Source organism: Giraffa tippelskirchi, chromosome 11, assembly GCF_054371585.1.
Source record: "Giraffa tippelskirchi isolate mGirTip1 chromosome 11, T2T-mGirTip1v1.2.pri, whole genome shotgun sequence".
Lineage (NCBI taxonomy): Eukaryota > Metazoa > Chordata > Mammalia > Artiodactyla > Giraffidae > Giraffa > Giraffa tippelskirchi.
The window spans coordinates 125,951,239-125,967,084 of record NC_137285.1 but is presented as its reverse complement, the minus strand read 5'-3'; the positions used below and the strand labels follow the sequence as shown (position 1 = coordinate 125,967,084).

The 15,846-nt window shown below is 44.9% G+C and overlaps 1 protein-coding gene and 2 non-coding genes across 3 annotated transcripts; all 3 read right to left on the bottom strand.

Annotated features, from left to right (window-relative positions):
* Window positions 1–125: 125 nt before the first annotated feature.
* RPS3 (ribosomal protein S3) lies at window positions 126–4,763 on the bottom strand. Its single transcript, XM_081539684.1, has 7 exons — window positions 4,704–4,763; window positions 3,731–3,861; window positions 3,367–3,460; window positions 2,382–2,476; window positions 1,184–1,371; window positions 554–750; window positions 126–199 (listed from the first exon to the last, which is right to left on the bottom strand). The coding sequence occupies exons 1-6, from the start codon at window positions 4,731–4,733 to the stop codon at window positions 557–559; spliced, it is 732 nt and encodes a 243-aa protein (XP_081395810.1). The 5' UTR covers window positions 4,734–4,763; the 3' UTR covers window positions 126–199; window positions 554–556.
* Window positions 863–1,006, bottom strand: LOC145528049 (small nucleolar RNA SNORD15). The gene has a single exon (XR_014070123.1). It is a non-coding gene; the product is annotated as a small nucleolar RNA SNORD15 (small nucleolar RNA).
* LOC145528050 (small nucleolar RNA SNORD15) lies at window positions 4,007–4,156 on the bottom strand. Its single transcript, XR_014070124.1, has one exon. It is a non-coding gene; the product is annotated as a small nucleolar RNA SNORD15 (small nucleolar RNA).
* Window positions 4,764–15,846: the final 11,083 nt, after the last annotated feature.

Here is a 15,846-nt window from a genome sequence, read left to right as displayed (position 1 = left end):
GGATTTTTAAGGAAAGCACAGAAACACTGTGAACCAGGCAGTCCTAAGAATCTGTCAAGCAATGCTCCCCATGGGGTGGCATGACCCTCAGCCTCAATACTAGATGCAGAGTCTAGTAGGCCACATGTGTTTTAAAAAGATTTTATTAAAGGTCTTTGCGGAGCAACATTCAGATTCCAGATCCAGCGGCCAAGGAGACCTGAAAGCAAACAAAGTACAGTAAGAACAGAAAATTCACCTGAGTATCGGGTTTGCATGAAAATTAATAACACACAGAATATCTAGAAACAAACAACACAACAGGCACTAGGCACAGGAGAGGCCTGTCACTGTTTTAATGAGTTGCGGGAAGAAGAGCTAATTACTAATAAGAGTGACCTGAAAATTTTGAACAAAGGAAGATGGTGCAAACACTCTTCCCAAACGAATACCAGGGTTAAGGGAGTCCCTGGCTCCAATCTGCATCCTCTCATGTAAAGCAAGTGTAATCTACTTTTTATTCACTAGGTGGAATACCGTTCCATTATGCCCCAAGAGGCCCTTACAGACATACCTGTTATGCTGTGGGTACCGGCTGGGGCATGGCAGGCGGCTCTGGCTTCCCACCCTTCTGTTCAGAGATGGGGGTGGTGGGCAGTATTTCATCTTTGGGTTCCACAATGCTCACGTGATCAGGCAGAGGCTTCTTAGGGCCAATCTTACCAGTTGGGTCCCAAGGCAGCATGATCTTTACCTTGATGCCCAGCACACCTAGAAGATGCCATAGTTAAGACCTACCTATAGTTCCACTGCCCCCCACTAAACAACAGAACAGGGCAGAAGGAAGAAAAGAACAGGTTACTCAAGCATCCTGCATCTGGTCCCTTCTCAGACAAATGCCTCTAATCAATCAATGGACAGGACACTTTGCAAAAGGAACCCATGCACAGCACCACAGAACGTGGCACCGACAAGGACCAAGAGCAGGATGTGCCTTTTCTGACTCGTCATCGTGTCATCACTGAAGGGTACACCAGTGGCTGAGACAAGGACAAACCAACTCTCTTCAATGAAGCTAAACAATGAACCCAAAGAGTACAAAAATGTTCCACTATATCCCAAATTCCCCCAACACTGAAGAGCATATATAAAACCACGTCTACCCATTTAAAGCCCACTGACCCAAGCACTCCTGGCTACTCACCCTGTCTGAGCAGCACATGGCGCACGGCAGTGTCAACATAGTAGTTAACAGGGTCCCCACTGTGGATCATGAGGCCATCCACAAACTTCATGGATTTAGCCCTCTGTCCTCGGAGTTTCCCAGACACCACGACCTCACAGCCTTTGGCCCCACTCTCCATTATGAACCGCAGCACACCATAGCAGGCCCTTTGGGTACACAAGAGACAGAGAGCCATTTGTGTCATCACCAGAGAGGACCGCTCAACCCCACCCCGCTTCAAAACAGAACTCAGCCTGCACTGACTACTTTCAATGTTCCTTTAATGCAGAGTAAGTTTGACCAGAGCCCGACCCAAGAGATAGAAACCTTCTTCCACTCCTACCACACACCATCTTAGGGAATTCCTTAGGGGAACACATCAAGTTCCTTCTAATCAAGTGCTTTCCAAACTTGGCTGCACATTATAGAATCGCCTCAAGGTCAAAATGAACCACTCAAACTTCAGCGTGTGCAAAATTCACCTGGAGGGCTTATGAAGACAGGTTGCTGGGCTGTATTCCCCCCACTCCCCAATTCAGTGAGTCTGGGTCCTTGCCTACAGCATTCCTCCCATGGGAACCTGTCTCCAGCACAGCTTTCACATCCCTCCTCTGTTAAAAAACCTCCCAAGGTTCTGCATTAAGGATTAATGAATTCCTAACACCCAGGCAAGGCATTTCCTTTACTCCAAGTAGTGAAACCGCTCAAGGAACTGCCAGCTGAAATCTTATTAGCAAGCCCAGCTCCGGGGCCAATCTAACCACCTCATGTCCTCTGTTCCTCACGTTACTATCTATAAATACCTACAGGGGATATCTGACTAGATTTTTAAGCTCTCTCATCAGCAATGAGTCTTCTCTCTTTTGAGTGCCCCGAGTTACCACCACACCATGCATGTGAATGACTTCAACATGAACCCAAACCATTTCCCACCCCTCATTCTATGTTTTACTCCCAAAGCACATAGTGCTCTACTATAACACCACTCACTTTTTAAACACTTGCATCTTTACTAGTCTTTCTAACTAGGCTGCCAGTTTAGTGACAACATGGATTGGCAATGTCTTATTGTTAAAGCCCTCAAGAGACTAGCTGAGCCTGTCAGAGTCCACTTACTAAATTAACAAAATAGCTGATATACTAATTCACAAAAGGACACAATCATAACAACTCTTACCTCCGCACAGCAAGGCCTCCTAGGAGCTTGTAACGCAGAGACTCTGCCTGGGCAATGGCACACAGTCCTCTTGTGGCTACCTTTTCAGCGTAAAGCTTTAAGGAAACAAGGCCATTCTTAAACTTGTTACACTCACCACTGTTTTCAACTAAAAATCAGTACATTCATGATACACGCAGACACCACTCTATGTATCACTATACTTGTTCTCATTTAGTGGCTGAGTTGCAACCCCACTGACTACAGCCCACCAGGCTCCTCTGTCCTTCGGATTCTCCAGGCAAGAATACTGGTGTGGGTTACCACGTCCTCCTCCAGGGGATCTTCCTGACTCAGGAACTGAACCCACCACGTCTCCTGCACTGGCAGGCAGATTCTTTACCAGTAAGCCACCTGGGAAGCCCTTTCACTGTACTACCCAAGTATTAAAGCACTCCTAATGCCCACATCTAACACACACTCAGGGACATAGTCTGAACTGAGCCATTCCTCATTTTTCTCCCACCCCCACCTCTTTCCACAGCCAAATCATGGAGATCAATGGGCAGCCAATCTCTCCTACATATCATTACTATATCCAAGATGGATATAAACTACTGCTAACTGCTTATTAAAAGAAAGTCAACAAAATACCAATCCATTTGTAATACTCACTGATCACAAGTAAGCTTTCAGGGTGATAATATGAGTTTTCAGAAGTACCATCCTAAAGAGGGCTTCCCTGGTGGCTCAGATGGTAAAGAATCCACCTGCAATGTGGGAGACCTGGGTTCAATCCCTCAGTTGGGAAGATCCCCTGGAGGAGGGCATGGCAACCAGCTCCAGTCTTCTTGCCTGGAAGAATCCCCATGGACAGAGAAGCCTTGGGTCCGTGGGGGTCACAAAGAGTTGGACACGACTTGAGTGACAAAGCACAGCACAGCACCATCCTGAAGAGCCATCTCCAGGCCCCGAGTAGCCTCTGGCACAAGCCAGGATCACTCACCTCTACACTGCCTTCGGGGAAGCCAAATCTCTTCTGAACCACAGCAGTCAACTCCCGGATCCGCCGGCCCTTCTCACCAAGTACATTCTGTGTCCTGGGGAAAATGAAGAGTGGCAATTCACAGTTCTCATAACACTACAGATGTAATTTTAAATCTTGCGCATGTGTGGTAGTAAAAATCTAATTCATCTGACACAAACAACTATAAATTTTGGATGACAAAAACTAAGAGATTATCATTTTTTTAAAAATGCAGCTTAAAAACTCGCTCACTAAGACTCAACTGTTATTTTGCTAAGTTTACAGAACAAATCACCTTAATGCAGGCAATTACAGGTGATAGCCAGAAAAATGAATTTTTTACCTGGTGGCCAAGATAATGATTTCTGTCCTGGTTGGTGTAACTCGGACCTCAACTCCAGAGTATCCATCTTCAGCCAGCTCCCGAGTGAGAAACTCATTGAGCTCAGCTTTGAAGATGCCATCAGCGACAAACTAACCAAAAGTAAAATGAAAATCAGGATCTGGACATAAGCTCACTTTTCTAGCCCAGTCAATGCAACCCTAATCAAAACTCAACACCTCCAACCAAAGACCCATCATCAATTATTTTGCCTTGTTCCAGAGGAAACATAGCAACCCTTCTCAGACAAATGCCTCTAGGTCATCTTTTGGAAGTTAACTTTGACCCAGGCCCTTAAAACTGTGCCACAGAACGCGGCACAGGGTAGGGGTCACCTGGACAAAGAGAACACCTCCAGTCAGACTCGTCATCTCCTCTTCATTGAAGGGTTTTAAATTATCAAACCGTTTTCCCCAGGCCCCTTCCGTCTATTTCCCCAGAACTTTTCGTTGACACCCAGAGAGAACAAGAAATTGTCAGTAACCTTCCCAACTGAGGTCCTCGGGGTCAGAAGGCTGCACCCAGACACGCCTAGGTAGAAGGCAAGAAAACACTGCTACCTCCCTTTCTCAAAGCTACGATTCGATGAGGGAAAAGGTTCATGCCTTCAAAACATCACGTTTACTAACTTTACTAACTACTGACTAAGAAAGGCTCACAAGCGCTCCTCCGGGGCAGGAGGAGCCCTCAGTGCTCATCTCTGCTCTCCGCGCGGAACCGGCAGAAATCCGTCTCTCCTATCCCAGCCATACTGCTCTCGGCAGCCACGGGCCTGCGCTCAATCCACCGCCATCCGCAGCCCACGGGAAAGCGACACAGTCCAGCCGCTGCCCCGGGTATAGCGAAGAGCTGTAGGTCTCACAATAGCACCCAGAGAAACTCCTGAACCCCGCGAAACGCCACAGTTCCCTGCAACCGGGCCCCGGAATCTCACCTTCCTCTTCTTGGAAATTTGCACGGCCATCTTGCCGCCGCGAGCCGCCGAAAGGAAAGGAAGTGGCAAGCGGGCGGAAGTACGTATAAAGGGCGCTGTGCGACGACAAAGAACTGCGCGACGTCGACGCCTGTGAGCTCTCATGGGAAGTGTAGTTTTCACTTTGGTAAAAGGAAGGAAAAAAGCGCGGTGCAAGGGTTGATGCTTTCGAACTGTGAGGTGTTGGAGAAGACTCTTGAGAGTTCCTTGGACTGCAAGGAGATCAAAGCAGTCAATCCTAAAGGAAATCAATCCTGAATATTCATTGGAAGGACTGATGCTGAAGCTGAAGCTCCAATACTTTGGCCATCTGATGCGAAGAGCTGATTCATTGGAAAAGACCCTGATACTGCCTTTAGAAAGGCTAAAGGCAGGAGGAGAAGGGGAGGATACAGAGGATGAGATGGTTGGATGGCATCACCGACTCAATGGACATGAGTTTGAGCAAGCTCTGGGAGATGGCGATGGACAGGGAAACCTGGCGTGCTGCAGCCCATGGGATCGCAAAGGGTTGGACACAACTGAGCGACTGAACAACAACAATATTCAGAAACCTGGGGCTTCCCAGGTGGCACTAGTGGTAAAGAACCCGCCTGCAAATGGAGGAGAGAGAAGGATGAGGGTTCGTTGGTAGGCATGAGGGGTCGATCTCGAGGTCAGGAAGATCCCTTGGAGGAGGGCATGGCAACCCACTCCAGTATTCTTGCCTGGAGAATTCCATAGACAGAGGAGCCAATATCTCAATCAGAGCTTTAAAAATTCAGGGAGTCTAATTCTCATCAGTTTAATTAGAGCCCAATTCTCATCAGTTCAAAACCAAGTATAAACACACACTCATCTGCTCACTTTATTCTTTGATGAAATTCAGCTGAAAGCCCTCGATGACATTCACTGAGGCACCTATCTCTTCCAATGTGTGTCCACTTCCTCTGTTGCAAGCTGATAATAATAATATATACAATATGTATTAAATATTCTAAGGACTGTTTTAGGACCTTTATATTATTAATTCGTTACCTCTACCTCACATTCATAAAGTCTGTTACAGCTTGTAACAGAAGTCACGATAGTGGCTCGCAATTCTTTTTCAATTAAAAAAATTTCCCCTCACAGATTTTATTACAAAAACAATTTCAAACATATAGAAAAGTTGGAAGAATTGTACCGTGCACACCCATATATGCATCCCTTAGGTGATGTAATTAACATTTTTTCTGGATTTGCTTTATCACATATTTATCCTTGCCTCTATCCACCCAACAATGCATCTTTTGATACATTTCACAGTTACTTTCAGACATCAGCACACTTAACGCCTTAAACTTCCCCAACAGTTTTTTTTTCAGTTTTATTGAGAAATAATTGACATACATCAATGTATAACTTTAAGGCATACAACATAATGGCTTGATTCACTTATATCATGAAATGATTAGCACAAAAGATTCAGCTAACATCCATCATCTTATATAGATACAAAAATAAATTGAAAAAAGAGAAGAAGTTTCCTTGTGATGAACACTTTTATTTTAAATCTGAAGTTTGTTTCTATTTTAAAAATTAGAAAATTTCTTTATAAAACTGTTTTACATTTTTCTTAAAAGTATAGAAAAATCTAGCAAAATTGTGGCCCCACATTTCCTCATAGCAGCACTCTCCTTCCCTGTTATATGGGAAAGGGTTTTCCAATGTACCATGGTTCCTGGCAGCTTCACTCACTGATTGTCTGGTCCTAGAAGCCATCTGAGCTTTTCCCCAGCACTGAAACAGCTCTGATGCTGAGATGCCCTGATCCTATAATCATGAACTTAACAGAGTTCAGGGGGGAGTCTGTACAGAGGGACCAGGAAAGATGGAAAGAAGTGGATGAACCAAAGAGACTTGCCGTGCACCTAATGTACCTTGGTGATGGATTGAGGTTGAGGGGAGAATTGAAAATGACATCAAGGCTAGATGCTTAGTGACAACCCTCACTAAGGTAAGGAAATCAGGAATAGGCTTTTCCTCCATGTCATCTCCCTCTGTCACTTCCTCTAGGATTGGGCCTCTTCTAGCCATTCCCATAACTAGCACATTCACCTCACTGGGTTGGAATGGCCTGTTTATGTGTTTCTCCTACTAGACCATAAGCTTCATAAGTGCAGAGACCAAATCTGTTTTGTTCATTACATCCAGAGTCTAGGATATGGCCTGGCTCAGGCCCAGTGTCAATCAAAGTTTGATTATCAAAGAAATTAATGAATTCTGGTTTTAGATCAGTTCTTAGTAGTGTGGCTCATGTAAATTTCCTTACATCTTACTGGGATCCTCACAAAACCAAGTTGTAGAGTCTCAAAGCTAAGGATCAGACCAGGGAGAGTTCTTTGATGTAAACACCACCTCTGGAGTCTCTGTGGTAGCTCATCTCCTGCCCCTTCCCAATGACGCAAGAGGGTGCCCGCCTTGGTATTGTCCTCTGGTCCCAGGAGAAAGCCCATGAAGGAAGCCTTTATCATGATGCCTTCCTCTTTATCTATTATAAGAAGACATTGTATCACTCAAAATCACACTGTAAAAATAATAGTAGTCACAATACACTGAATTCTAATTAAAAGTAGGGAATGTCCTGCTGGTCCAGTGGTTGGGACTCTGCTTTCTCCCAAGGGCCCAGGTTCAATTGCTGGTCAGGGAACTAAGATCCCACAAGCTACTCAATATGGCCAAAAAAAAAAAAGATATCTGACTTTGGGACTTCCCTGGTGATCCAGTGGTTAAGACTCTGTGCTTCTGCTGATGCAGGTTCCATCCCTGGTCAGGGAACTAAGACAACGCACGCCCCACAGAGAAGCCAAAAAAGAAAAAAAAAAATGCTGGGACTGTGAGAGTGAGTTGTTAATCTCTTCCCAAATATCCAAAATGTAAACAGGGTTTACTCAGTTTGGCTGTTCATGCCACAGAAGTATACCTGGAATTGTGAAGAAAGGGCGACGTGTCTGTGAGTGCCACACAAGTCTTGTCCTGAAATTCCTAGAAATCAAAGGTGAGGCTTGCCTGGTTGAATGAATATAGCCCACAGTTTTGGCGAACAGTGTAGTTACTTAAAGACTAGCACAGTGGAATCTCACAGAAAGCATTTAGCATACATGGATCCAACGGAGCTTGGCAAAAAAAGAAGAGAAAATTTAGAGTGAAACTGGGTGTGCCTGCCTCCCTGTCCCCTGAGCATGTGAGATGGGAAGACTAAAGAGCCCTTCTGCTTAACCAGGCTGGGTAGGTCTTGCTTCCCCAAGGGCCTGCTCTTCCCTGAGGGTGAGCATCTAGCTGGCCTGAGTGTTCAGTGACTTATATTTTTTTCCTACAAGACCCTTAAATAAGCCGACAAGTTTTTCTAGTGTTCAATAAAAGAACCAGGGATCTGTGCCAGTCCTGAGGGAACACTGGATTCACAGAGAGAGGGTGCATCAGTCTCCACTAGAGCACCACTTAAGGGATTACTGTTCAAGGATAATATCCACTCTATTTGGTCATCACTATTTTATTTATTTATTTATTTTGGGCTGCGCTGGGTCTCTGCTGCTGTGCATGGGCTTTCTCTAGTTGCAACTATCAGGGGCTACTCTTCATTGTGGTGCGCAGGCTTCTCATTGCTGTAGCTTCTCTTGTGGCAGAGCCCAAGCTCTAGGTGCTCGGGCTTCAGTAGTTGCAGTGCATAGGCTTAGTTGCTCCAAGACACATGGAATCCTCTGAGGCCAGGGATCAAAACCATGTCCCCTGCATTGTCAGGCAGATTTCCAAACACTGGCTCACCAGGTACATCCCAGTCATCACTTACTTTATATAATAACACCTTAAAGTGAAATATGATGATGCCATCGCATTTTCAATGATTTGATTAAAATTCATCAGTGACTCACTCTGAACCTGGAACTGAGTCTCTGAATATCAATAGAACAATATTACAGAATAAATTTTAAAATAATTTTCATTATTTTATTTTATTTGGCCTTGCTACGTGACTTGTGGGATCTTAGTTCCCCAATCAGGGATGGAAGCTGGGCCGACAGCAGTGGAAGCACCGAATCCTTACCGCTGGATCGCCAGGGAAATCCCCAAGAATTTTTAAAATTTACTGTTTTGTATCATTTCTAGAAGGCTCACACTACTGATATCCCTGAAAAAATAAGTGAAAGTATTAGTCTCTCAGCCATGTCCGACTCTTTGTTACCCCCAGGGACTGTAGCCTGCCAGTCTCCTCTGTCCATGGAATTCTCCAGGCAAGAATACTGGAATGGGTTGCCATTCCCTTCTCCAGGGGATCTTCCTGACCAGGAATCGAACCAAGTTCTCCTTTATTGCAGACAGATTCTTTACCGTACACCCCTACGTACAACAAAAATAAGATCCAGTGCACAGAAGAATGTGAGAAAGAGTGCAGCCTCACCCTGGAGGTGGGGTGTAATCTGGGTTTCCTTTGTGAAGGCAGCTTGGTGGTACCTCCTACTCTCACTTAAGATGCCCTTTCTCACTTAAGATGTTCATTTTTATCTACTCCAGAAAAACACACAAGTGTAAATGAAGGTGGTTCAAGAATGCTTATTATGGTACTATTAGTAACAGTGAAAACATAAATTTAAAACAATCTGACAGCCCTTCAGTAAAACAATGGTTATGAGATATTATGCGTGCTTAAAAAGAATGAGGTGAATCTGTGTATGTACATGAAAAGAGCACCAAGAAATACCACTATGTGACCAAACTTCTTTGCAAAACAAGACTGTGTAATATGTACAATAAAATAAAATGGATATGCATATAAATATATAGGAGGATCTATATCCAACTAATAGATAACTAAACTTACTTGAGGAACTAGAATAGTATTGGAGGAGGTTTAGGGGCAATTTATTGCTTGACTTTTCTTATAATAAGAATATTTTCATGTATCACTTGTGAAATTTATTTTTTTATCTTTTGGGCACGCCACAATGCATGAGGGATCTTCGCTGATCAGGGATCAGACCCATATCCCCTGTATTGGGAGCACGGAGTCTTAACCACTAGACCCCAAGGGAAGTCCCACTGGTAAAATTTTAAAGGTATAAAAATGGGAAAAAATGGAAGTGCCACATAAAGATATGGATTTCTGATCACGTGGCCACTTGTGAGACACTGTGACTGTCCCAGCCTCCAACGCCAAATCCTATAATTCTTCCTTCCAGAAGATCAGAATAAAGAAAAGTTTATTCTCTTAATCAGACTATAAATCTATACAGCCCCGTGTGGCAGTCACTGGCCTTACAGGGCTACTGAGCACTTGAAATGTGGCTGGTCTGAGTGGAAAAGTTCTGTAAGTGTAAAACATACTCCAGATTTCAAAGTATATTTAAAAAAGAACATCTTACTAATAATTTTAATATTGGTTACATGGTGAAACAATAATTTTTAGATGGTGGTGGTGGTTTAGTAAGTTGTGTCCAACTCTTGTAACCTCATGGACTGTAGCCTGCCAGGCTCCTCTGTTCATGTGATTTCCCAGGCCAGAATACTGGTGTGGGTTGCCATTCCCTTCTCCAGGGGATCTTCCTGACCCAGGGATCGAACCCAGGTCTCTACTGAGTTAAATAAAATATGCTATTAAAATTAAGCTCACCTGTTTCTTTTGCTTTTTTTTTTTTTCACGTGGTTACTAGAAAATTTAGTTACATATGTGGCTTCCACTCATGGCTCTTATATATATATTTCCTTTGGATAGTGCTGCCCTAATCCCTTCAACCCCAGAAATCAATGATGTCTTACTTCTCTCTTTTCATGAGATTAGGCACAGTGATTGGTAGAGAGTAGGCACTTATTTCCCAGACTTACTGAATGAAAGATTACAGTGGAATTATGTGCCAGTCTTGTTTTCCTGTTTGCTTGGGATGCTGGGAAACTCAGAACTGCTTCATGTCATTTCCTGAGATCGTACTCTGACCCAGATCAGCTCTGGACTGGAGCCAGGGTGGAGGAGGCCCCTCTCACAGAATTCAGCTTTGTTCCTGGAGCCAGAAAAATGAGACTGTCACAGCGCCCTCTGCCATATCCACAGGACCTTTTTCTTCTATAAAATGAGGCCCTGGGACTTCCCTGGTGGTCTAGTGGTTAAGGCTCGGCATTTCCACTGCAGGAAGTGTGGGTTCAGTGCCTGATCGAGGAACTCAGATCCCACACGACATGCAGGGTGGCCAAAATATAAAAATAAAAATTAAATGGGATGGAAATAATCACTAATCCACCCCACAGGATGGTTGTGAGATTAAATTAATTAATACCGGTAAAGTATTTCATACTTAGCACATAGTAAACATAGTAGTGGAACATAATAGTGTTACTGAAAGTGGGGGTTTTGCTGCTCAACACTCAAAAGCCAACAAAGAGGCACGTCTGGTGGAAATGAAAGTTTGCTTTACTTTGGAGGCTGGCAACCTATGGGGAGCGCATACTCCCATCCAAAGACTGACTCCCCACCACTGACAATCAGTGGGCAAGAGCCTTTATAGATGAAGGAAGGGAGCTACATTCAGAAACAGCACAGTCAGCTTTAAAAGTCATCTTGAAATTGGTCTTGCAGTGCCCTGATCAGTGTTATCTTCACTGTTTTAAGTACAGTGAGTCTTTAGTTCCAGGACTTGTTTGTTCCCATTTCTTTGAGCCCAATTCTTGCAATTGGGGCAGTTTATGTCAGGGCTACAGTCTGGTCATCATGTAGTTAACTTCTTCCACTTGGTGGGGTTTTCAGTCTCTGTGAGACAGCTCAAAGGCTCAGAATACTAACTATAACCCTTGAAGAGGAACTAAAGGTCCTTGACTATGCTTAATGACTAAACTATTATTATTTAGTCTTATTAGACTATTTTCCTTTGTTTTAGCATTATCTCACTTCTCTGATTAAATTTATTTTTTGGCTAAAGTTTTTCCACAGACAAAAGGCAGGCTGAGGACATGAGGGGCAAGCATCATAGGGTCCTGCTCCACTTCAGTAAGTGCTGAAATAGCATTACTTACTACTACTTGGATCCACCGCCTGTATCAGGTCATGGGGACATTGAATCTGGCACAGCTCCTGCCCTCCGCAAACTCAGAGTTGGGGCTGGGTGCTGGGGATTCAGATAAGTAAATAAGTGTGATAAGCATCATAAGTATCAAGATAGGGACAACAGGGCACTGAGGAGGGCAGAGTGTTGGAGAAGATGTCACAGAGCTCCAACCCTTGAAGTGAGGTTTACAGGACACCCAACACTTATGTGTTGCCAGACAGGCAGACACATAAGTCAGAATGAACGAGAGCAAAAGAAGGACTCCCCCCAGCATGATGAAAATAGCTTCTGATTAAAAAAATAAAATATATTCATTAAAAAATTGAAAAGATAGAGAAGCAAATCAATACGCCACTCTTCTGGTTAAACAGCATAAACATGTCAGGACAAGTGTTTGCAGTGCTCTCTCCAGGCAGTGAGATGCTCTGTGATGAATGGTGTGTACCTGCAGTGTCACACACATGGGATCACTGCAATGCATGGGCGCCATTGAAGGATGCTAGTGTCCTGCCAGGAGGGTCCCCAGGGAGTGGACAGCTTGGTCAGGGGGCAGGAGGGTGTCAAAATAATGAAGCCAGCTCATTCTGTTTCATGTCCCACTGCTACCACTTGCAAGCTTTGTGATCTCAGGCAAGTCGCTTAACTTTTCTGAGTCTCAGACCCTTTGCTTGGAAAGTGAAGAAATGATCATTAACCTCCTGGATTTCTACGATCGAATAAATGGTGTCTTTAAAGCACTGAGCATAGTGCCTAGAATGTGAGAAGTGTTAAGTGGGACAGATTATCACTGCTTTTAGTGCAAATAAACAACTTGGCACTTAGGTTTATGCTAATCTTCAATGTTTTTGGTTAGGGTGAGTCAACTTGCTAACACTAATATGCAGGCCCACACCTCTGCTCTTTGCAGAAGGCCAGGGCACACCAATTCCTTTCACACACACCAGGCACTATTTGCTATGGGTAGAAGGACCAGACTATAATAATATAAGGGGCAGAGAAGTCTTCCTTAAAAGAAAGATATGGGAAAAACTGGGTCAGAGATCTGGCTGCGGAAGCAGAAGGACATGGCCAAGGGAGAGAAAAAGGCCAAGGAGAACCTAACTCATTAGGCTTCTTCCAGGCGTATGAGATCAGCGTCTGGTCTGGGGAGGTGGAGCCCGAGGACAGCAGCAACAGGGACCCGCCCCATGGCCAGTAAGGGCTAGGAGGGAGAGGGCAGGGGGTAGGCAGGCAGGTTAAAAAGAACTTTCCTGAGCGGATGCTACCAAACCCAGCTCAAGGACGGCGAACACAGCTGGAGTACGCAGAGACCGTAAGTTTGTCTGGTTTGATTTTGCAAAGTGAAAATTCCATCCGTTCCTAAACCGGCTCTCCCAAAGTGCTGCATACTTCGCCCTCTGGCGGCCACAACTGACAACTACATGGCCTTGATCAACTTTCCCAATAAAGGGGTGGGGTGGGGTGGGGTGGGGGTGGGGTGGGGTGGGGTGGGGTGGGGTGGGGTGGGGTGGGGTGGGGGTGGGGTGGGGGTGGGGTGGGGTGGGGTGGGGTGGGGTGGGGGTGGGGTGGGGTGGGGTGGGGTGGGGTGGGGTGGGGTGGGGTGGGGTGGGGGTGGGGTGGGGGTGGGGGGTGGGGGGTGGGGGGTGGGGGGGTGGAGCTGCTGCTTTCCCCCTCAGACACTCTCCACCCTTTTGTCTGATCACTAGCCAACTGGGCATTTTTGGTTAACCTTGTGCAAGGGGCTGAGAATATGGGACAGTACATAACTGGGAGGTGAGCATTCTCCACAGGAAAAAAAAAAAAAAGCTGGAGACTGGCTTCCCAGGATTTGACTAGTGGAGTCCATACGTTAGGGCTGAATTTACCATGACTCCACTAAGGTGACTGGAGGACAGGAGCAAGACGGTAACAAGTCAGTGCTACCAACTGCCTAGCTTCCTGCCCAGAGCCAGCCCATGTGAACGGGTGAGTGGTTAGCTCAGAGATAAAGGGAGTGGGCAGGAGCCAAGGCCTGGCATGAAGCCATCACTGGGATACAATGGGGAGCTGGCTGTCTATAGCAACAAGTGCTTTGGGCTTTTGTAGAGAGAAGTCATTAGAACTCTTTGATCTAGTTCTCCAGACTCTGATTTCACAGGCTCAGAAGCCCCAGAAGGGGTCCAGACTCTTACGTTACCTCTACTTAACCTTGTGCTTCCCCAGAGAGACAGTGGCCATGTCTGCTTCATGAATGTTGCAGGCCTCCACACAGCCAGGGAGCTGGGGAGAATTGGGAGTAGTGGAACTTGTCTCCACTGCTGGTGGGGGAAATGTAAATTAGCACAGCTGCCTTGGAAAGTTTGGTATCCTGAGGAATGTTGGTTGTGGGCCCCCAAGCCCCAGCAATTCCACTGCTGGGTTATACAGCCCAGAGTGCTGATCTTCATTGTTTTGTTCTCACATTCTCTCTACAAGAGTTTGAAGGATGCAGTTTTCCTTTGTCCATTCTAAGTTATGCAGAACTTTAACACAGGTAGAACTTTTCATCCTAAGTATAAACAAATTCAGAAAGATGATAATTTCCAGTATCATCATAATGTCAACTCTTGAAAATAAAGCAGTTAGTCATTCTTTTAAATATATCCATAGGAATATAAATGCCACAGCGATTCAAACTCACAATTATCCATTTTAAAGATAGACAAACAAGCTTTTCTTGAACAGTTGCATTTACATATTGTTTCATTTTCCTCCTTGATCTTATATATATTTCCATTCCACACAACCCTGGAAAATCCAGAGTTCCCTGTGGAGTGGATCCACAAACTTATCCCCTTCCATTCTTCTTGCCCTGGTTGGCTGACTTAACTTGGCTCTGACTCAGATGAGTGATTTTCCAGGAAGATCCCAAACCAGCCAGGTGTTTTTCTAGTTCAGTGACCTGTTGAAACTTATAGTTCCTTTCCATTACCCCTTGTTTGCTCATCAGGAAGGGTCTGAACCATGATCTTAGCATGCAGGGGCTCAAGTGCTTCTAACCACAATACTCTTAAAAGACTGCTGCTTATGTAAACAACAAAGAATTTCACACACTAATAATTACATGTATCAAGAGCTTATAATGTACCAGGCACCATGCTAAGTACTTTATAGGCCATTATTTCCCAATAATCCTCACCATGCAGGTTAACCTACTTACCGCACTATTAATTCATTTTACTAACAAAAGAAAGTGTCTTCTAATGCCAAAACCTTATCCCCCTAAATAAAATTACTTATTAATATCCAGGCATTTAAAGAATTAGGCAATATCACTTTCCAGACATTACTGATAATTTTCCACCATTAAGAAGCCACAACTGGAGAAGTTAAGAGAAGTTAATGATGCCTCCATTTTAGTTACATTGAGACCAATTGTGTGTGCTGTGCTTAGACAGTCTTTGTGACCCTATGGACTGTAGCCCGCCAGGCTCCTCTGTCCATGAGGATTCTCCAGGCAAGAATATTGGAGTGGGTTTCCATGCCCTCCTCCAGGAGATCTTCCGAACCCAGAAATCGAACCCAGGTCTCCCTCATTGCAGGCAAATTCTTTACTGTCTGAGCCACCAGGGAAGCCCTAGACCTATTGAGAAGTCAGTAACTAGGGACCAGAATGGGCTTCCCTGGTGGCTCAGTCGGTAAAGAATCTGCCTGCCAATGCAGGACATGTGGGTTCGATCCCAGGGTTGGGAAGATCCCCTGGAGAAGGAAATGGCAACCCAGTCCAGTATTCTTGCCTGAGAAATTTCGTGGACGGAGGAGCCAGGGGGTGGGTGGGGATGGCTATAGTCCATGGGCTCACAAAGAATCGGACAAACCTGAGCCACTAAACAATAAGGGATCAGAATAGTTCAGAATAGTTCTTACTTTACTTCTGTGAAAAGATTTTGAATTAACTAAAATCAAAACAGGATGGTAGGTGAGTGAAATAAATGTTTTGGGACCACAAAGTGTTTCAGGATACCAAATCCGGCACAGTATTTCGAAGGGATGGCGCTGAAGAGCAGAACAGCTTGGAAAGGAGCCGCTAGAGG

Bases quoted from the DNA above. Each gene is read 5' to 3' on its own strand.
- RPS3 (XM_081539684.1), bottom strand. From the start codon at position 4,733: ATGGCCGTGCAAATTTCCAAGAAGAGGAAG. The intron at 3,862-4,703 runs GTGAGATTCCGG...ACTTTTGGTTAG, and splicing joins AAATTTCCAAGAAGAGGAAG to TTTGTCGCTGATGGCATCTT. The intron at 1,372-2,381 runs GTAAGAGTTGTT...GTGTACCCAAAG, and splicing joins GGAGGCCTTGCTGTGCGGAG to GGCCTGCTATGGTGTGCTGC.